Source organism: Gopherus flavomarginatus, chromosome 15 (genome assembly GCF_025201925.1).
Source record: "Gopherus flavomarginatus isolate rGopFla2 chromosome 15, rGopFla2.mat.asm, whole genome shotgun sequence".
In the NCBI taxonomy this organism is placed as follows: Eukaryota; Metazoa; Chordata; order Testudines; family Testudinidae; genus Gopherus; species Gopherus flavomarginatus.
In genome coordinates this window covers 6,581,949-6,603,658 of record NC_066631.1, presented here as the reverse complement: position 1 = coordinate 6,603,658, position 21,710 = coordinate 6,581,949, and the positions used below count along the sequence as shown (strand labels likewise).

General features: G+C 45.8%; 1 protein-coding gene across 4 annotated transcripts in view; it reads left to right on the top strand.

Annotated features, from left to right (window-relative positions):
* The first annotated feature begins 234 nt into the window (after positions 1 to 234).
* AIFM3 (apoptosis inducing factor mitochondria associated 3) overlaps positions 235 to 21,710 on the top strand; it is a 111,452-nt gene continuing 89,976 nt past the window's right edge. The window contains exons 1-3 of one of the 4 annotated variants that reach the window (XM_050923787.1): positions 235 to 578; positions 12,768 to 12,993; positions 13,576 to 13,647. In XM_050923787.1, the coding sequence (XP_050779744.1) occupies positions 12,963 to 12,993; positions 13,576 to 13,647 (103 nt within the window). In that variant the 5' untranslated portion in view covers positions 235 to 578; positions 12,768 to 12,962. The remainder of the gene's footprint in view (positions 579 to 12,767; positions 12,994 to 13,575; positions 13,648 to 21,710) is intronic. The other 3 variants (XM_050923791.1, XM_050923788.1, XM_050923790.1) reach the window with 3 other exon arrangements.

The following is a 21,710-nucleotide window of genomic DNA, read 5'->3' as shown; positions in this document are numbered from 1 at the left end:
TGTATCTAAAGTGGGACATCCCCGACAGCTCCCAGCGCTATAGTAACCCTAAGTCTGCCCCCAGCACTGGGTCAGATACTGATATCATACAATTCTTGCAGCATGAGAAGATACAAGTGTCCAACAGCAGTGAAGAGGTTAAGCAAGAGAAGTTCACTGGCCTTCTTCACTCTGACATCACAGCCAAAGGCCTCCTGTCAGCCCCCAGACAGTTTAGGCAGTGAAGCCCTTGGAAAGGTGCGTGAAGTTCTTTAGCAAGCCAGAGTGACTCTAAAGGTAGGGACAGCCCTAGCAGCAGCTAAATGAAAGTGGGTGGGCTACGGGAGAATTCCTGCCGCCCTGGCATTCTGAGCTACTTTATTAAGACTGCATGCAGCCCAAGAGAACTGGCTGTACTCCCTGCTGCAAGCCTAGGACAAGCTGCATTACACACGCTGTAGCTCGGCTCTAGCCTCTTCTAAATTGGAATACAATGCAAAGGATTTCCAGTCTCCCTTTCTGCTGCCTGAAGGGACTCTGAGCAGCTTTCTTGTAACCTTATGTTTTAGTTTCACTGTGGCACCAGGCTTTCCGCTCAGGTAAGCAGTTATTTTAGGTTGTGCATTATTTTGCTTTATGAGCAGCAAATGGATAGATTCCTCTTTGGTTGAAAACTGAAGTGCAAAGAAGCTATTTCTCTCAGATTGTGATCATGTTCATGCTAAACGCTATTCTGTTGACGTTGCTACCGGGATACAATTATGGCTTTCTGAATAGATTGACTATATCATCCTACGCAGTATTTGCTCTAATTTAAAATTAAAACCTAAGAAAAGATACAGGCCGGTGCTTCTAATTTAACATTGACAGATTGCAGCTCCCATATGCTGCAATGTGTGTTATTACTGCCAGCGCAGTTCAGCTGATCTGCTCTGCTAGCATTATCAGCACAAAATGCAACATTTTATTTAGGTTCGGCTGCCTCAGATTTCTTTTTACATTCAGTTTAGGCCATTCCTAGGCTTCATTAATGATAAATGTTGAATCAGTTCTGCCAATATAAACAGCACTCACGTTTATTAATTATTCTTGGTAGCCTCCGGTGTAAGTTTGACTCATTAAGCACAAGATGCACGGACTAGTAGTTAAAGCACAGGACAGTGAATTGGAACCGCTGGATCAAGATTTTCAAACTTGGCTCCCTAAAATTAGGCTCCTAAATCCATATTTAGGCATCTAAATTGGGATTTTGGGAGGCACCTAACTCTCCTAGATTCCATTTAAAAATCAAGCCATTTATTTAAGGGTGGAATTTTCAAAGTGCTGAGCACTCTGCAGCACCAAATGAAACTGGTGAAATTAAGTCCAGTTAACCAGCTGTTTAAAAATGATCTTAGGCTGAGATTTTAAAAAGTGCCCAGGAAAGTTGGGTGCCCAGCTCCCACTGACTTTCTGTGAGATTTGGGCTCCTCGTGCCATTTGGCCCCCTTGAAAATCACAGCCTTAGGACCCTAACTATAGGCAGCCAGCTGTGAAAATCTTGACCCTGAGTAAAGCAAAGTTGCAGATACAACTCTTCCCCTCCAACTCTGAGATATTTAGATTGAACTATAGAGCCACATTTCATGGCTTGGGCACCTTTCTGTTGGGCTGCCTTTTTAGCTCTGAAATGGTCTTCCAGGACGCCATTATGTCAGGCACTGTACAAACAGAACAAAAAGTCCCTATCCCAAAAAACTTATAATCTAAGACACCAGACGGATGGAGGAGTACAAGGAAACAACGAGACATGATTGGTCAGGGTGCCAGGCAGTGATCTCAGCACACCAGTGGCCTATCATTGATAAGGGGAAATTCTCACTAGTATAAGGGGCAGCATGGGAGAATGCAGGAGAGTGCTTGAAAATTTAACAAGTGGGTGATGGAAGCCCATCATGAGCTAATGGGAGGCAGAAGGAGAAATGATAGGTGAGGTAGGCATAGGTCATGAAAAGACTAGAAAATGAAGACAAGGAGCTAATGTTTGTTGTAACAGAAAAGGGAAAGCCACTGGAGGGATGCAAAAGAGGGATGAAGTGGTCAGAATGATGGGCTAGGAAAATGATCTTTTCAGCAGTGTTCAGAATGGAGATGAGCAATGCAAAAGTGCATTTATCCAGGCAAGAGAGAAAGATGTTGTGGTAATCAAGACATGAGATGATGAGAGACTGCATGAGAGTTTTAGGTATGTGCATGGATAGGAAGGCCGTATCTAGGAGATATTATGCAGAAACAATCAGCAGGATTTAGACTTAGCCTGGATGTGAGGATCTAGACAAAGCTGGAGTCTAATGTGATGCCCAGGTTTTGGACCTTAGTGACAGGTAGGATGGTGATATTGTCCTCAGTGATCAAGAAAGGATGTAGCGGGAAGGGACTGGGGGTGATTAAGAATTCTGTCTGAGCCATGCTGATCTTGAGGTGACAGCTATAGATGTCAGAGAGGCAGGCCAAGATATTAGTTTGGACAAAAGGAGACTTGTCTGGAGTAGCAATAGAGATCTGAGAGTCATTACAGATGGTAATTGATTTGTGTTGGTAGATAAGATTACATGGAAATCCAGTGTAGAGGGTGAAGAGAAAGAGACTAAGGACAGACCTGTGTGGAACCCCCACAGAAAGTTGCAGTAGGGGGATGAGGAGCATCCTCCAGACGACATCTGAAGGAGCAACTTGTGAGGCAGGAGGAAAACCAGGAGAGGACAGAATCACAGAAGCTAAAGGAGGACAAGATTTCAAGAAAGAAAGAGCATGGTTGATGGCCTTGTTGGCGATTGATGAATCTAAGAAGATGAGGATGGAGTACTGGTTCTGAGCTGTCAGTAGGAAGAGATTATCCAGGCTTTGGTAGCAGCGGTTTCAGTGAAGTGCAAGAAGCAGAAGCTGGATTGGAGAAATTCTAGGCTGGAACTGGAGGAGACCTCAGACAACAATTGTAGACAGCACATTCAGTAAGCTTATATGTGAAAGGGAGATGGGCCGGTAGCTGGAGAGGCAAATGGGGTCATGGGTGGATTTTTTTAAGGTAGGAAAGAATAAAGTGTGTTTGCATTATGAGGGGAAGGAGCTGGAGGAGAGTGAGGAGAAGAGAAAGGGAGTGGATGAGAGGGATTTGAGGGAGATCAGGAGATGGGATAGGGTCACTGGGGAAGGTGGAGGGTTTAGAGAAGAGCAGATAAACTTCTGTGACAGGGGAGAAAGGGAAAGCAAGCTAAGGGGAGAGGGAATGTTACACGGTATTTTGTCAACTTTCTCTTGGAATAAATTGACAAGAACCTGTGTAGAGACAGAAGTGGAGACAGGAGAAGGGAAGAGTTTGAGAAGTGAGTCAAAGGTAGCTGGGACTGAATTAGGCAGCAGTGGGATTCAGTTAAGTTGACACAGTGATTTAGCTAGGAAGATGGCGGAACTGAAGGAGAGGAGAATGACTGTGCAGTGGAGGAAGTCAGCCTGGTCACAGGATTTCCACCAGCAATGCTTCGCAATGTGAGGGCAGGAGTGGAGGGAATGAGTTAGGGCTATGTGCTGGCGGAATGGACTCTGTGATGAGCGAGAGGGGCAAAAGAGTCAAGGGTGGAGGAAAGTGAAGTATGGGGAGAAACAACAATAGCCATTAAATAAATGGACGAGAAGGCTGAGAGCAGATGGAGGCATCGGCGCTGATGAACTGGAAGACCCAGAAAGGCAGAGTGACGGCCGGTACCCTGACATGCACTCCTTTTTATAGGACAAAGTATGTATTGGGAGGTATCATTTGAAAGCTCATGATTTGCTGATCGTTACTGTCCTAGTGAAATATGTGAAGCAACATTGCATGAAAAGATAAACGATTCCTCTGTATACTGTTAAGACATGTTCCAAACCTGGAGAAGCAGCCTCAAACCAGTTCTCCAAAGACCAAAGGCCAGGTGTCTACAAATGGACAATCACCTAGTGAAGTGGCCACTCTTGGGTGGGAAAAAGGGTGTGTGCAGAAAATCTACACCTTGAACAAAGTAACAGCTTGAGGTTCTCTTCCACTCAGATTTTCTGTCTCCTGAACCTCAGCGGGAGATGATTCTTGTGCAAGAGAAAGGACAATAAAGGGAGTGGGCAGACTTCCCAAAATATCTCCCTCCTTATCTCTCTACCCGCTGCATCAACAACACCTGAAGAACAAGGAAAGCAGCAGTGGACTGAGGGAGAGATCTTGTCTGAAAGGGGATCAGCTAGTAAGACTGTTGGGACATGTGATGAGAGGGACCTTTGCTTTGAATTCATGTAGCTTATTAAGTTAGGTATTAGTTGAGTCTTACTTTTCTTAGTAACCAATTCTGATGTTTATGCCTCATTACTTGTAATCACTTAAAATATATCATTTTCTAATTAAGAAATTTGTTTTATTGTTTTATCTACCAGTGTGTTTGGACTGAAGTGTTTGGGAAACTCCATTTGGGATAATAAGGCTTGTGCCTATCATTTTTTATTAATAAATGACAGACTTAATATGAATTGTATTGTCCAGGAGAGGGCTGGGCAGTACAAGATGCACATTTCTGGGGGAAAGTCTGGAACTGGAGAGTTTGCTGGTGTTGTTCTGCAGTGTAATTCATGAGTGGTTGGCAGTAGCATTCATGCAATGTAATGGAAAGTAATTTACGTGCTGGAGGCTGTGTGGAAGCAGACCAGAAGTGGTATCTCCCATAGCAAAACAGTGAGAAAAGCACCCCAGTCTGGAGGGTTGAAGGGACACAGCTGTTCATCAGTCCAGATTGTACCTTGGGTAATGTCTCAGGGCATGGGGGATAGGGGCTCCTGGGTGATGCTGAAGCAGACCAGGTGATGGTTGGAAAGGGGGAACTTTTCAATAGAACAATCAGAGAGAGAGAGAGAGAGAGAGAGAGAGAGCAGTGCTTGCTGAAGATCAAGTAGTTGAATGGCCATTTGGGTGAGTGGGAGAACTGAAGTAGGGCTTCAGGTCAAGAGAAGAGATCAGAGTGAGGAAACATGCAACAAAGAGGTCAGGTGGTCCATCAGCATGGAAGCTGAAGAGACAGAGGATGAGTGATAGAGATTGCGAGGAGAGGAAGCCAGGAGCTGGGACAGGAGAGAAAGGCTGATGGGAAGGAGTTGGATGGACAGCAGATGACAGCAACTTGGAGGGAGAAGGTAGAGGCACGTCAGATGTAGTGCTGTTCAGAAGGTGAGACCGTGGGAAGGGGGAGGCCAGAGGAGCTGGAAGCAGCAGGAATGGGGAAAAAGAAGTCTAAACATTCCATGAGTAGTTCAACTGACTCCACTGTCATTCGGTCTCAGTAAAGGGATCAGAAGCTGGCACTTTGAGAACATCAGCTAGAGCGTGCTATAGAAGATCAAGAAATACTATTGTTACTTTTATGACCTGATTTGAAATACAGCTAGTGTCTGAAATACCAAAGCACCAGGCAAATGGAATATGGTTGTTTCAAGATGACAGACACATTTGTTATTAAAATCTACTATTTCAGAAGCCCTATTTACATGGGGGCAAAGTTTTCAAATGTCTACTAAGTTTGCTTGCCTCAGTTGTGGGGACTATAAACCCTTTGGCGCAAACAGGGTCACATTTTCATTGGCCAGCACCGGGGTCCTGAGACAATTTGAATAGTGGTGGTGCTGAGAATCACTGAACCAAACTGTGAACTCTGCATATGATGGAAACTACTTCAAGCCAGGAGGTGTGGCAGCACCTCTGGCACCCCTAGTTCCAGCACCAATGCTGTATCTGCAAAGGGCACACTATCCTGGATTTGCATGCAGAAATCTGCACTTGCACAAGCGACTGAGTAGTTACCCATGCAATTTCCTGTTTCTACAGGTAAATGTGAGACTTCTGGGTGTAATGGATTTATGCACAAATTTTGTGAGTGCAGCTTAGTCTCTGGTTGTTGATGTCCCTTAGTAAACTGTCCTTATTGGTTTTGCACACTCTGTCGCAGACATATCCTTTTTTTTGTGCAAAAGTCTAAAATTAAAAACTACGAAAAAGATTTGAAAATAATTCACAGCTTCAAAATGAAAGTTTCATTCTTACCATTTTATGTGTTGTGAAATCCTTCAGTTCCACATAGTGCAGTCTGACACCTGTGAAACTTTTCAATGTTATCAAGCTTTGTCTGATCACCATATGTGGGGTTGGGCAGAATTTTCTGGCAGATCAGACTGGAAGGCACTTTGGGGGTGTTTCACCTTCCTCTGCAGTGTGGGTGTAAGTCATTTGCTAGGATCATCTGGGTATATCTCACTAAATCAATTCACTGCCAATGCAGGGGCTTCAGGCACCTGTATACCTTGGTCCCTTCTGTTCTCTTCCTGTTGTGCACAATAGTTTAGTTTCTTAAGGGTTACTTTGGTGTAATTTTGGTTGTTGGATTTACTGTGCAGATGCTGGGTGATGTTGGTGGCCTGCGATACACAGGAGGTCAGACTGAATGATCTGATGGTCCCTTCTGGCCTTAAATTCAATGACTCTATGACTGTACAGGACAAACAGTGCTCTGGGGATGAACCAGCATTCTGCAGTGAATGAGGCTGTTTGTAGAAGGACCTCTGTCTCATTTGTTGTAGAAGTTGGAAGGTGTGAAGTGAATGAGGCATAGGCTTGCAGGAAGAGAACACGTGGTCTTGTGGTTAAGGTAGTGAATGTCAGTCTAGAACAGGGGTCCGCAACGTGGCGCCCGCGGGGGCATCTTAATGTGCCCATGTCCTGGCCCCTGGGAGAGCACCCGCCGAAATGCCGCTGAATTTCAGCATCATTTCAGCAGGTACACCTCTCGATGACGCCGCTTGCCATCGACAAGTGACATCATCGAGAGGCATCACTCCCGAATTTCTCCCACCAGACGAAAAGGTTGGGGACCACTGGTCTAGAGAGTGGGATTTTATTCCTAGTAATATAACAAAATTCCTGTATGATGCTGGCAGGTCACTTAAACCAAACTTTCACAGGCTTTCAAATAAGGTATTACTCATTTTATGGGTGCCCAACTTCAGACACCTGGGAGGAATCCTGGCTTTTTTGGAGTAAATGGAAAAACTTTCACAGATGGCAGTGGAGTCCAGCTTTCACCACTGAGGCTACATTTGCAGAAGTGCGAAGTGCTCACAGTTAACCTGAGCTCAATGAAACCTGTGCTTTGAATACATAAAATAGGGTTAGTCAAAATTTTTCCACTGAAACCATTTTTTGGAAGGACAGTTGGGTATTCCATTGCACAAAACCTTTGTGGAAAGTGTCTACTTTCTTCTAGAGTTTTTCAGTTTTTGCCAGAAACTGAAAATCTTTAGAGGGAAAACAGTGGGTTCTGGGTTTTGATGAAAAGCTGAAATTTTCTGCTGAAAATTTCACTGAAAACAATTTTTTATTCTTGTTTTCACTGAAAATATCTGGCAGAAATACAAATTGCCAGCTATAATATTATACAAATATTTATTGAACACTTCTGATTTTTCTGCATTATTATTGATAATTCTACCATTTCCATCTAGTGCTATTGTCAGGATTTTTTTTTTGTTCCTAATAGATTTTAACTCTGCTGGCCATACATTTTGCTTTCTGGCCCTTTGCTTTCCTTATCAATTTTCTACAGTTCCTATCTTCTGATCTATATTCATTACTGTCAACTTCTCCTTTCTCCCTGTGACGAAGTGGGAATGTTCTTAATGTTTTCTCTGAATACTGTGTGGGTGCCTCAGTTTCCTCTATGCATTTCTTAGGTATCTAGGTGGGGGGATCAGGGTGTGTAATTGTTGAAGAGCCCAAAAGGGCCCCTGTAATACTGTCTGCACAAAAAATGGCCAACACTCTGTCTCCTGGCAACTAATGGCCTGGGCCCCTCCTCTACAAAGATAGCAGCTGAAGGTGTTAAAAAACAAAAAGATCAGGTAACCTCCATGCCCGGAAAAAAGACAAAAGAAGAGGAGGGGCTAAAAAGTTTTTCAGTTTGAAGCTGGCTGGGAAAATGGAGGGGAGGCCAGACAGGCCTCCTGGCCTCCCCTGGCTGCCCAAAATGAACCTGACTAAGGGGGTCCTGTTATCTGTACCTGCAAGGCCTGTCTTAAACTGTGTTCCTGTCGTCTAAATAAGCCTTCTCTTTTACTGGCTGGCTAAAAGTCATGGTGAATCGCAGAAAGCCGGGGGTGCAGGGCCTTGTCTCCACCAAACTCCGTGAGACTCCCATTTGTAATACATTAGGGCAGGGGTTGGCAACCTTTCAGAAGTGCTGTGCCGAGTCTTCATTTATTCACTCTAATTTAAGGTTTCGTGTGCCAGTAATACATTTTAACATTTTTAGAAGGTCTCTTTCTCTAAGTCTATACATATAACAATAGTTTAGTTATATATTAAAGTAAATAAGGTTTTTAAAATGTTTAAAAAGCTTCATTTAAAATTAAATTAAAATACAGAACCCTTTAGACTAGTGGCCAGGACCCGGGCAGGGTGAGTGCCACTGAAAATCAGCTCACGTGCCGCCTTCGGCACCCGTGCCATAGGTTGCCTACTCCTGCATTAGGGTTTGTTAAATAGCTGCCTTCACTTTCTCTTTAAACCAGGTAGGTTTTTTTAATCAAGACAGCCTTCTCGCTCAGTTCTGGGATTGTGCTTTTTGGGGCATCTAGTAAAGTGTTCTTAAACAATTCCCAATTATCAGTCATTTTTCTGATTAAATTCTTCCTGCCAGCTAATTTGACTCACAATTGTTTTCAGCATTGAGAAACTGGCCCCTTTAAATTACTCAGTTTAGATATTCCTGGTCTGGACATTATTCTGTTTGCACGTTATAAACATGATCAAGTCATGATCACTTGTACCTAAGCTATGATTAACTTTAAGTTCTGTGATTAGTAGCTCATTATCTGTCAAGATGAGGTCTAATATAGAATTCCCCTGCAACGGATGCAACACCTTTTGAGTTAAGAAATTGTCATCAATCATATTTAGAAATATCAGGGATGTTTTAGTATTGGCAGCATGAGACCTCCAGCATACGTCACTTAAATTGAAGTCTTCCATGATCACAAAGTTCTTTTTCCTACATATTATAGATAGGCGCATAAGAAGCCTGTCATCGTGTTCCCTAGTGTGATTTGGTGGTCTCTAGCAGACACCAACTAATACCCCATCGCATGTTTTATTTGCCTTTTGAGGGATCTGTTTAGTTAAATATACTGATGATACCCTTTGTACTTTGAATGACTCACAAGCAACATTGTGATCTCGTGGGGTATATATCCAGCCCTGAAAGAAAACAGGGAAATCCACATGCTTTTTCAAGACAGAGACATAGGCCAGGTACTTTCTATCACCAAAGATCATCAGAGACCCCCAAGGAAGAGTCAGTAATACCAGAAAAAGAGAATTTCTGCCTTAGCCACTCTTACATCTCAGCCTACAATAGTGTGCCAATCCCCTACCCCCTTCCACATTCCTCTTCAGAGACTAATCTCACGAGAGACTGTGGCATCAGGAGGTCCATTCACTTCTGTCACTCACAACAATAAAAGACGTTCCATCTCAATTCTGAGGAAGACGTTTCTACTCCAATGCCTTCCTGATACCAAAGAAGGGTGACATCCCATTTTGCATTTGAGCAGGATCGGCATCTTCATTCATCACATGAAGTTCAGAATAGTGACCCTAGCATCAACGATTCCACCTCTAGATTGGCAAGACTGGTTTGCAACTCTTGACTTGAAAACTGCGTAATTCCACGGCGATCCTCACGGAGCTGATGAAAAATTCCATTCATCACATTCTTCATCTCTTCCTTGCTCTCAGTTTCAAAATCAACAGAGAAAAATCCAGATTGAAAGAATACAAAGACTAGAATTTATAACTGCAGCCACAGATTTCATCACAGCCAAATGAAATAGTGCAGACTGTTCCTTTGTCCAGATTTTTAAAAGGATTTTGAAAAATTGGAGAGGATGCAGAAAAGAGCCAGAAATACCTTACAGTGAGAGACTTGGGACATGTCTACACTGCCTCATGGTGCTGACCAAAGGGATGTGAATAGCAGAGCACACCAAAGTGCTCTGCTGTAACCAGGGCCGGCTCCAGCTTTTTTGCCGCTCCAAGTGGCGAAGAAAAAAAAGAAAAGAAAAGAAAAGCCCGATTGAGCAGAGCGATTGAGCTGCTGCTAAAGTGCCGTCAAAGAGGAAGCGAGGCACTGAAGGACCCGCCGCCAAATTGCTGCCTCAACAATGGAAGGACTGCCGCCCCTTTCTATTGACCGCCTCTTCCTTCACTGGTGCTTGGAGCCGGCCCTGGCTGTAACTCCCCCAGGTACACATTGTGGGCATAAATTTACAAGTCCAGATTGGCGCTAAGGTAATTGAAACCTTTAAGTTCACACTCACAGGGTCCACACAGGGGAATGACAGTGCAGCACTTTGATGCACACTGCTAGTCACACCCCGTTAGGGCAGGTTTCACTACCCACCAGATCGGCAGGTAGTGATCGATCTATCAGGGATCGATTTATTGCATCTTGTGCAGATGCGGGTAAGTCGATCCCCGAACACGCTCCCCGTCAACTCCGAAACTCCAGCTTGCAAGAGGTGGAAGCAGAGTCAACGGGGGAGCGGCAGCAGTCGACTCGCTGCTGTCCTCACAGCCAGGTAAGTCAACCTAAGATACGCCAACTTCAGCTACGCTATTCACGTAGCTGAAGTTGCATATCTTAGGTCGAAACCCCCCCCCCAGGGCTTAGGATCTGAACTGCGGCAGTTGAGATGTGAACTTACAGAGCTCAGTCTGTTTAGAGTATCAAAAAGAAGATTGTTTGGTGACTTGATTATAGTGGATGAGTAACTTCACAGGGAGAAAATAATGGGTCCCAACAGGCTCTTTAATCTAGCAGAGAAAAGCATAACAAGAACCAATGGCTGGAAGATGAAGCTAGACAAAATAAAATTAGAAATAATTTTTTAACCGTGAGGGTGAATACCATTGAAAGAAACTACCAAGGGAAGTCGGAGAGTCTCCATCTCTTGGGCTCTTCAGATCCATAGTGGATGCTTTTCCGGAAAACGCGCTTTAATCAAACACATTTATTGGGCTCAACGTAGAGGAACCAACTGAAATTCACTGGCCTGTGTTTATTGAGGAGGCCAGACTAGATGGTTCCTTCTGCTCTTAAACTCTATGAGATTCTTTATCATTTTCACATGAGGAGCACAGTCCAAACAGCCTAGTTTAATTTTCAGAATTTACCAAATTTAAGAGCAACATCTTTCAAAGTTAGCCAAAGTAATATATCTTAATGAGGACCGTTTTCATGCCAGGTTTGAACTTTGAAATGCTTAGCATTACTGGTTTGAAAAACTGGTTGTCTGTTTGAAAGGGTCTGATCTTGCAAACCCTTTCTCCAGCGAGTAGTCCCTTTGCAGTCAATAGCACTATCCACGGGAATTTTAGGTGCACACATGATCATTTTCAGGATTTCTACTGTCTTTTTTTTTCTTCTTCTTTTAATTTGAAAACCAGCTGAATGAATTTTTCTCCAATTTTCAATCAATCATATTTGGGTTGAGATCAAGCATTTAAAGATTTAGCCGAAAAAGATAAGATTGTAGAAAGTTATGAGAGTCTGGAAACTGTTTTTTGTAACTTTATAACTTTAAAACTGTGACTTTATTTATCTGTAATTTTAAACATTGTGAAATTAACATGCCGTCTGCCAACCATAATTCAAATTGCATTTCTTGTATATTGCATCTCTTTCCTCCCCCGCCCCAGCCCTTTTCTGTCTTGTCTATTTAGATTGTCGTCTCTGATTGTCATCTTTTGGGGTGGGGACTAGCTGATACATATGTTTGTACAGTGCTTTGCACAGTGGGGCATCTACTGTAAGACACATAATGATAGTTAATAGGGCGACTTGGGGAGCTTGTTATAGAAACACTGAAGCAAAGCAAATATTTTCCAAATTAAACTCAGTCACAGTTTGTGTGTGCTGGTGTCACTGAGACTATATTGCCCCCGTTATCAGCTGCAGATCTAAGCCACTGTCTACTGAAGACATGGATGCATTTTCAACCATATCAGTGGGAATTAGGTTCCTAAATCCTACCTAGGAGTCTTCAGTGGATACTGGCTGTAATCCTGTGTGTGTAGTTCAACCCCAGGCTATCAGTAAATTTTGGGATTGGTGCAAATCTAAACTGTGCATGAAAATGTAGTACCCTGGGGCTAGATTCACAAAGGGACTGAGGCACCTAAAGTGGGAGTTGGACACCTCAGTCCTAGGTTTAAGTGCCACTGGGATTCACAGAACATAAGAACGATCATACTGGGTCAGACCAAAGGTTCATCTAGCCCAGTATCCTGACTTCCGACAGTGACCAGTCCTATCTCCCTCCATTCGTTGGAGAGGAAACCCGAGTGCCTAACTTTGGCATTGTGAATCCCAGGGATTCTTAAGTGACTGAAAGTCCCTTTGTGAATCTAGCCCTAGATGTCTGGAAATGAGTTTGTTTCTGATTTGGAGGCCCCAATCCCCAATGTGTTAATCAGTTTGCAAAGAGACTCATGGGCCTTACTTGAACATTATTTGTGAGCCTTTATTTCATGTAAGGGAAGTGCCTTTGATTTGTGTTGCCTAGCCCATGGGTGAGTAGTAATATGAAGGAAACAACATCTGGGGTGACTTAAAAACAAGAAAAATAAGGTATGTGTGTGAATGTAATCCAGTTATTAATTTTTAATTGAGCTTTTTCATTTAATGTAGGTTATGAAGGCAGCCTTATACTCCCGCTGGCATGACTGGCCAGTGTACCATGAAAGGACATACCAGTCTTCCTGGTGAGCTGATTGCTCACTTTAAGCCCTAATGGTCTATCCCTTCTGAAGACTGGGCTGAAGTATCCACTAGCTGACTTGCCTCCTATTCCTGCTGTGATTCCCTCCTTCTACTTGGCGCGCCATGGGAGGATGCTTCTCCAAACCAAAACCAGGTGACTGCTGTTCAGTGTTCCTCTAATCGTCACATGTTTGTCTGAGTAGCTGCAGATGAAACTAGGTCAGGCCCGCAGAGGTGCTCCACAGGGAGGCTGCTTCAGAGAATGTTAATTCTCTGCTCTTACACGGAGGATTACAGGGCAGTTAATCCGCAGAACATTCCATTTCATTTGCACTCACATGCAGTGAATTGTGTAAAACCTTTCAAAGTGCTGAGGGGTAGGGTGAAAAACTCAAATCTCAGTAAACTAGAGATATAAAAGCTCACTGGGATGTCAGCTGCAGCCTGGGACAAAGGTAAGAATCCAGCCTTGATCTAGAAGACAGAGATTCAAAATCTGTAAGTACATTTCCCGTGTGATTTGCCCTCACACATAAACTGCACACTCCCATCCTGCTGCCCTGTATACAATCACACAAAGCAGTTGTTCAGTCCCCTTGTGGCCCACATCCACACAATGATGATGTGGTCTTCCCACATGCTTGCCCCACCTTGAGGTTACTGCTGTATGCTTCCCTATCCCTGATCCTCTGCCTGATTCACAACACTACTGTATTCTCCCTCACCCCACTTTCAGAACTGCACTGCTCCCAGGCTCAGCCCCGAAGGCACCGCTGTACACTTTCTATCTGCCCTCCGGATCCTCATGGTGAGTGAAAACTCGTGGGGAGGTAATAGGTCCATTATGGACAAGGACTGTAAATTGCTTCAAAGGAGCAGTGTGACAACCATCCTTAAACAGGCAATATTGTGACCTTGCTCAAGAAACAATCTCAGCTCTAGTAATCTCATCAATTATTGACCAGCCTCAAATCTTCCCTTTTCGGAAGATCTTCCATAGTTGTATGCAGTGTTGTTGTAGCCATGTGGGTCCCAGGATATTAGAGACACGCAGTGGGCGAGGTGATATCTTTTATTGAACCAACGTCTCTTGGAGAGAGAGACAAGCTTTCAAGCTACACAGAGCTCTTCCTCAGGCCTGGGAACCCTACTTATGGTGTCACAGCTAATTACAAGTCAAACAGATAGTTTAACATAAGTAATTAACACAGAGTCTTTATTCTTTTAGTTAGCACATCTTTAAAAAATTCATTATTTTAAGCTGATCTTAAATTTTGGAGGCCTGATTCCTCATTTTTGAATTCTTGAAGCTGGCACTTCTGAGCATGGCATATACCGAGGTGATGCTCTTTTGTACAATATTAGTATTTTTGCAAATAATATAAATAAACCACTTCATCTACTTTATTTTGTACCTTTAAAAAATACTCCAGTCAGATTAGTTCATGTGTCCTTCCATTATATGTACCTGCAGAATAGTAGCTGCTTTTCAATGAGAAAGAACTGATTTCTCATTCCTGATTATCTCAGGACTTAGATGGCAAGAGTCCTGGTCTTCAGTACAAAAGTTCCCCCTTTTGTTAGTCCAAGAGATGTCAGCCCTCACTGTTATTGAGTAAACAGAAGTACAGTCATATATGACTGCTTAAAAAATTGCAAAACATTAGATCGCATTCACATTAAGCTTAAGACCCTCTTCTGATAGGTTTAAAAAGGGCTTAAAATATGCTGGAATGCAGTCCAAGTACATTAAGCCAATCGGATTAAAAAAGTTAAGAAACTTGGTGTTTATAAACCTCTTATTTCTTAGAAATCTCATTTTTCTTGATCAAAATAGACCTGTTTCCATTCTGGACAAACCCAGTTACCACAGAACCCCAGACTCCAGAAAGGCATAGCAAAAGGGAACACAGGTCCCTACCTAGAGCAAAGGGGTGTCCCAGAGGCACCCGGTGTGGGGCAGGGTGGGGTGAAGCAGTGAGTTGCCAGGGTGGGGAATGGGTGAGGTGGACGAGAGGGTGCCATAGAGAGGAGCAGGTGGGGTGAAAATGGAAGGTTATGTGGGGAGATGAAATGGAGCCACACTGTAAGGGTGTGGGGTGAAGCCCAAAGGCACCATGTGGGGGAGTGGAGCCATGAGGCACAGGGAGCAGGTGGAGCTGAGAGGTCCAGTGCAGGGGAGGAGGATCTGGGAGGTGTCCTGAGGGAGAGGGATGAGGTGGAGCTGAGAGGTGTCCTGAGGGAGAGGGATGGGGGGGAGCTGAGAGGTGCAGTGGTGGTGGGGCGTAAGGAGCTTGGAGGTGTCCTAAGAGAGAAGGTTTTTGCGGGGGGGAGCTGAGAGGTGCAAGGAGGCAGGAGCTGGGAGGTACAGTGGCAGGGGAAGGGTCTGGGAGGTGTCCTGAGGGAGAGGAATGCAGGGGGTCTGAGAGGTGCTGTGTAGTGGAGGGAACAAGTGAAGCATCCATGATGCCTTTTTACTAGGGACATTTGTTTTGAAATTACTTTAATGATACTGATTATTGTGTGAGCTGCCACATTTGTGTGAAGTGCTGCACTAGTTAGAACCTTATGGAGCTGTCTAGTGTCATATGCTGCCCTCCTGGTTTTGCGTAGCAGTGGTTCTCAGCCTGTGGTCCATGGACCCAAACTATGTCTAAAGGGCCTGCAAAAGACAGATTGAAAATGAACTGAACAGAATTCTACTATATATACAGACAATAGATTTCCAAAGGAGCCCACACCTCCGTTCAAAATTTCTTAGGGGTCATTAAATGAAAAAAGGTTGAGAATCACTATTGTATAGTGCCATAGATTTGTTGCTCTGCCTGTTCCTTATCCCCTGAATTAAGTACGTATTCCCACATATCTGCTCACAAAGCTCCTCCTTTGTCCATGAAGACTCATATTTGCATAGGTTCTTTAGGTCATGTCTATACTATAAAATTAAGTTGACCTAATGCCCATTGGCGTATAACCACTGCAGTAATTATATTTCTTGTGCACGTCTACACTTCGCTCCCTGTGTCAGCAGTGCACGTGCTCGCCAGGAGCACTTGTATCTGTTGTACTGTCAGTGTGGGGCAATTCCTGAAAGCTAGTAACAGTCAATGTAAGCAATGCAGTGTTGACCTAACCTAACTACATTGACCTTGACTCTACGCCACCTATGAAGATGGAGTTATTAAGTCGACATAGTGGGGCAGTTATGTCAGCGAGAGTGAAATTTGAGTGGAGACACTTCCAGCTGAGCAGCTGTTAATGTGCTGCAGCAGGTTCCACAAGGCTGCATGACCATAATGTGAAATTATTTATTTTTTACCATGACTGTGCCGTGCATTATGCACAATTCTCATTTTGGAGAGTAGCAGAGCTTTGCTCCACCAAAGCTCTAGGCGGCTTCTTAGGCCATGTCTACTATAAGGAATTTTTGTGCAAAAATTGCCACAGGTGCTACCTCTGGTAACACCCGTAATAGCACTGGTGGGAACCCAGGCTGTGGCAGTTGTCAGTTAACACTGCTGAGGAGAGCAACTCTAAATGTCAAGATCCTGTACACTGCTGCTGAGCTAGAAAACTTTCTATACTAGGCCTCCCATTAGTGCAATTATTGGTGCAGCTGAACCGGTGGTAACATTAGTGAGAAATTTTTTTACTAAAGTTCCCTAGTGTTGATAAAGCCTTCATAAAAAAGATGAAGGTCTTTCTTTGTAGAGCTGGCAGCTAATGTATGCTTTGCATGATGAGACAGGCCCATTTCTTGGTTTTACCTCTTCAGTGCTGTACTGTGTATGCCGTATGTACACCACACTACAGAAGGATTGAAGAGAGGGTTGTTTACAGACTTTGAGCTCTGCTCAGAGGTAAGGTGTGGAAATATTATGGCCTTTGCACTGTAGTAGAAGAGTGCGATTGGGTGTGCACAGGTCTTTGTTCATCAAGAGGTCATTGAAAGAGGCCCCTCTCAGGTGGGTGAAATGAAATTGGGCAGGAAGAGAAGAACTCCGAGGAGGTTTGCATAGGAGTAAAAAACAATTTGGGTTTGTGATGTGGGAAAATCCTGACAGAAAAACAATATGTAAATATGTAAATAGTTAGATGGGTCATATAGGGCATCACTCTTTGGGACTCCATAGAGATGATGGGCGAAGCTGAGACAGGAATGTTGTCATGTTGGGCAATCATATCTCCTCCTGGAAGTTGTTGGGCAGGATAGCCAACTTCTATTCAGGTCAAGTGAGGGAACAATGGCATGCCGCTTTGGCTAGTGAAAGCTGAAACAGGGACTGGGCCGCATACAAGCCTGGGCAGTGGCTGTGCCATATGGTCCAAGGGGTTTTCCAGGGGATCTGATAACAAATGCTGGGGCAGGGGTTTGACTGGATTGCAGCTGTATGTGTGTGTGTGTGTGTGTGTGTGTGTGTGTGTGTGTTAGAGAGAGAGAGAGAGAGAGAGAGAGAAGCAGCAGAAACATCAACGAAGCACACAGAGAAGGCAGTAAGGAAGCCCTAGGCATGTCCAGAGAAGGTCTTGTAGCGTGACCTTCAGAAAAGATGAAAGCTTGTGGATAAAGGGATGGAACTGGAAAAAGGCTTGCCACTGAGAGCAAACAATCTGTCTTCATCTATTTGATTCCTACTGTGTTCTGGGAAACAGGATTGTAAGCATTCTTCGTAAGTAAACAGGATTGCATCCAAGAAATACCTGACTGCATCAATTTCTTATGCTCACAAAAATAATCTGCTGGACCCTAATTACTGGCTAATCACTTGAGTCAAAAGCAGTAACAATACTGGATCTGGGTCCAATCCTTGCATGGTGTTTCTGTACCATAGACATGGATGGATATTTCCCCCAGGGGTCTAGCTGGGTAGCAGAGCCTACACATCTAGACAATGTCTTTATTACAAAAAGTATGTTTTTACATGAAGATAGCTATCTCAAGATAACCATCTTGCTGTAAAATCAGTGTGGAGACAAAGCACAGTAATTTTTAATTCCAGGTAGCTAGTCAAGGTATATTCCAGGTGGTGCTATACTGTGGATCTTGACTAACTATACCAAGGTAAAAAGAGCTGCATTTCATCTCCACTGGGGTTTTATATCAAGATAGTCATCTGGAGTTAGCTCTCTCAATGAAAGAACACGCCTTTGTTTGCAGCTAGGGCATAGCCACAGGGCAGGGATGGGAGGAGGACATGGCTGTCTAACAGTCACCTAACAGCTTCCATTTAAGGGCTGTTAAGAGACAGTGCCAAGCCCACCAGCCTTAATGGTTCTAGCCTGACCTCCTAGGCAGCCCCTAAACTGGTTTGAAGAGGGTGGGTGAGGCTACAGAATCCAGTGGGACAGAGGGAGGTTGTGTGGCTTATATAAGGACAGAATCTGAAGAGGAATCAGACAGAACTAGAATGAGACCGACAGAAGAATCTGGGCTTTCTAAGAGTATGTGAGTTGGGTCCGTTTTGTTCTTGAAACTTAACAGGGAAGTCTCTTTCTCCAACTCAGCTTGCAGAGAACATAGGTGGTTGGTGTATGTGGAGGAGTGTGCCAGGTCCTGGTTTAAGAATGGGAGAATTGTGAGATTCCACCCTGACAGAGGCCTATCTCCTGAGGGTTGTGCTCAGTGAGACCAGAAAGGCACAGAGCTGCAGCTAGCCCGGTAACTGTGGTAATGCCCAGTTTCTTTTACAACAAAAAAGAATGGGGAATTTACACCTCTTAGGAGACTTTGAGAATCCAAGTCTAAATGTTTGCTCAATAAGTTATGTCTTTCTATTTCATATAAGAGTTAACTAGCGCACCAGCACCTCGTTCTGGAAATCTAGAAATCAAAATTCTCCACTATAGGACACGTCATGCCTATTCACTTCTGAGCAGATGCTCTGCATGTCATATCAACCAATAAGTCCATCAGGGACCACCAATTTCTGCATTCACCCCCACTTTTGTCTGCCTAGAACAGCAGCAGTGAGGGATGATCTTCTCTTGACCAGTGACAGGGGCCAGAAATCCATCACTGCGCCTCTCCACGTCAGTTGACATGTCAGCCATGATGCAGCTCAGAGACACAGTCGAGGTTAGGGGATTGTGCTGTGATAGCTTCTGTTACCTCTCTAAGACTGTTATCATGCTGTCCTGCTCCTCCAGCTCCACAGTCCACAGTCATAGCCCAGTGCTATATTAGCGGGGGGGTCGACCTAAGATATGCAACTTCATCTATGTGAATAGTGTAGCTGAAGTCAGTGTATCTTAGATTGACTTACCTGGCCGTGAGGACACCGGCGAGTAGACCACTGCTGCTCCCTCGTCGACTCCGCTTCTGCCTCTCGCGAGCTGGAGTTCCGGAGTCAATGGGGAGCGCAATTGGGGATCAATTTTATCACATCTACACTGGATGTGATAAATTGACCCCCGATAGATCGATCACAAAGACCTGCCCATAGAGTCCCAAAGGAATCCATTCTCTTCTGCAACTTGCTCCACATCTGTGTGAAGTTGCTAGGGAAGAATATGAAATAGTAGAGAATAATATACCAGCAATACACTAATAATAACTAGCCCTACATCAAGGGCAGCTCCACTCCACCATGTCCTCCCTGCCTGCTTGTGTGCCACCCTAGAACTGTCCACACACAGCCCCCTCCTCCTTTTTACCCTGGGATGGGGGTTTAGCTGTCATAAAAGGCCTCAGAGCTGCCTTTGTCAGATCCCCACCAGCGCAGAGTTCTCCTACACTGGGAATTCACTGGCCACCTCCTGCCACTTGAAGGCCACTTTGTACTGTGGTCTTAGCAGGCCAGAGACTCAGGCCTTTATCTTTAGCTTTCATTTTGTAATCCTTTGCATCATAATGGTTTATGACAGAGTGTACAAACCCCACGCTCGAGAGCGAGGGATTAAGGAGCAGCTCTGGGCCCAGGTGGCCCTGCTCAGCAGCACTTTCAGAGCCTGCACAAGCTGAAGGCAGAGCTTAAAGGGGGAAGAAGAGATGTTCAGAAGGGGACAAGCAGGGGAAGGGAACAGATTGGTGCTCTGGGGAAATAATAGTCCGACAGCTCCTGTATCCTGAGACCTGACACACCAAGCCTTCAAAAGAGCCTGGTCACCGTCTAGGAAGACCAGACACTATTGTCAGTTCAGTTCTTTAGTTTGCCCTGTGGGCAGAGGTGAAAGTAAGCCAGTACGGGCCGGTACGGAGGACCGGTAAGAAAAGGTGCAGTAGCTACCGGCAAGAAAATGGAGCACTTTCCCCCTCGCTGATTCCTCCTCCTGGCTCCAGCAATAATGAGAGTTCAGGGGCCTGGCTTCATGAATGTTAGGGGCTGAGTCTCCCCTTTGGTTCCACCTGCTTCCCCCCCTCCCCTGAGTATGCTCTGGCCCCCCTTTGCTGCCCCCATGCACCTCCCTGGGTCCGGCCAAGCCCTGTCTCTCCCCTGAAGCTCCATGCTGCCTGCTTGCATTAACTGCCGCCACAGGATCCTAGTGCTCCCTCGGCTGCCCTTCCCCCTCAGACCCTTTCATTTTCTGGTGGGACCCTCCACCACTACACCCTCCCCCCCCCACCCACAGTCACTGCTCTTGCCCCACTCTGGGCAAGGGGCAGCCCCATTCCCCACCCCTAGTAAGGCTACAGTGAGGGACAGCAGCAGAGGAGGAGGGGCACATGTGCTGGCAGCCCCCCCTGCATGGCACCCACCACAGGGGAGGTGAGGGGGATTCCTGGACCTGAGAGGGGCCCTAGGAGCACGTGCAGTGACAGTAGGGGGAGTGAGTGTACTTCCAGGCGGGGAGAAGGGGATCCCTACCCCAGAGCTTGCTGCTGCCGGCAGGGAGAGGGCTGGAGGGAGTCCTCCTCTCTGGCTTCAGTCCCAGGGCAGCCTGCTTGCACCCCAAACTCATCCCCAGCCCTGCCCCACCCCAGAGCCCACACCCCCAGCCAGAGCCCTCATTCCCTCACACCCCAACCCTCTGTCCTAGCCCTGAGCCTCTCCAGCACCCCAAACCCCTCATCCCCAGCCACATCCCAAATCCACCCCCAGCCTCACCCCAAGTCCTCACCCCTGCACCCCCTCCCTCCACACCCCCTCTTATCCCCAAGCTCCCTCCCAGAGCCTTCACCCCCTCCCTCCACACTCCCTCCCATCCCCAAACTCCCTGCCAGAGTCTGCACCCCCTCCCTCCACACCCCCTCTTATCCCCAAACTCCCTCCCAGAGCCTGCACCCCCTCCCTCCACACTTCCTCCCATCCCCAAACTCCCTCCCAGAGCCTGCACCCCCTCCCTCCACACTTCCTCCCATCCCCAAACTCCCTCCCAGAGTCTGCACCCCCTCCCTCCACACCCCCTCTTATCCCCAAACTCCCTCCCAGAGCCTGCACCCCCTCCCTCCACACCCCCTCTTATCCCCAAACTCCCTCCCAGAGCCTGCACCCCCTCCCTCCACACTTCCTCCCATCCCCAAACTCCCTCCCAGAGCCTGCACCCCTCCCTCCACACTCCCTCCCATCCCCAAACTCCCTCCCAGAGTCTGCACCCCCTCCCTCCACACCCCCTCTTATCCCCAAACTCTCTCCCAGAGCCTGCACCCTCTCCCTCCACACTCCCTCCCATTCCCAAATTCCCTCCCAGAACCTGCACCCCCCTCCCTCCACACTCCCTCCCATCCCTAAACTCCCTCCCAGAGCCTGCACCCCTCCTGCACCAGCCCAGGGCCTGCACTCCAAACCTCCTCCTCTACCCAAACTCCCTCCCAGAGCCTTGCGCAGGTTGGGGGTGGAGTTTGTGCAGGGGCAGGTTCTGGGCACCACCAAAATTTCTACAAACCTGCCAACAGTGCCGGCAAAAGTTGGTGTGCCATACGGGGGTGGACTG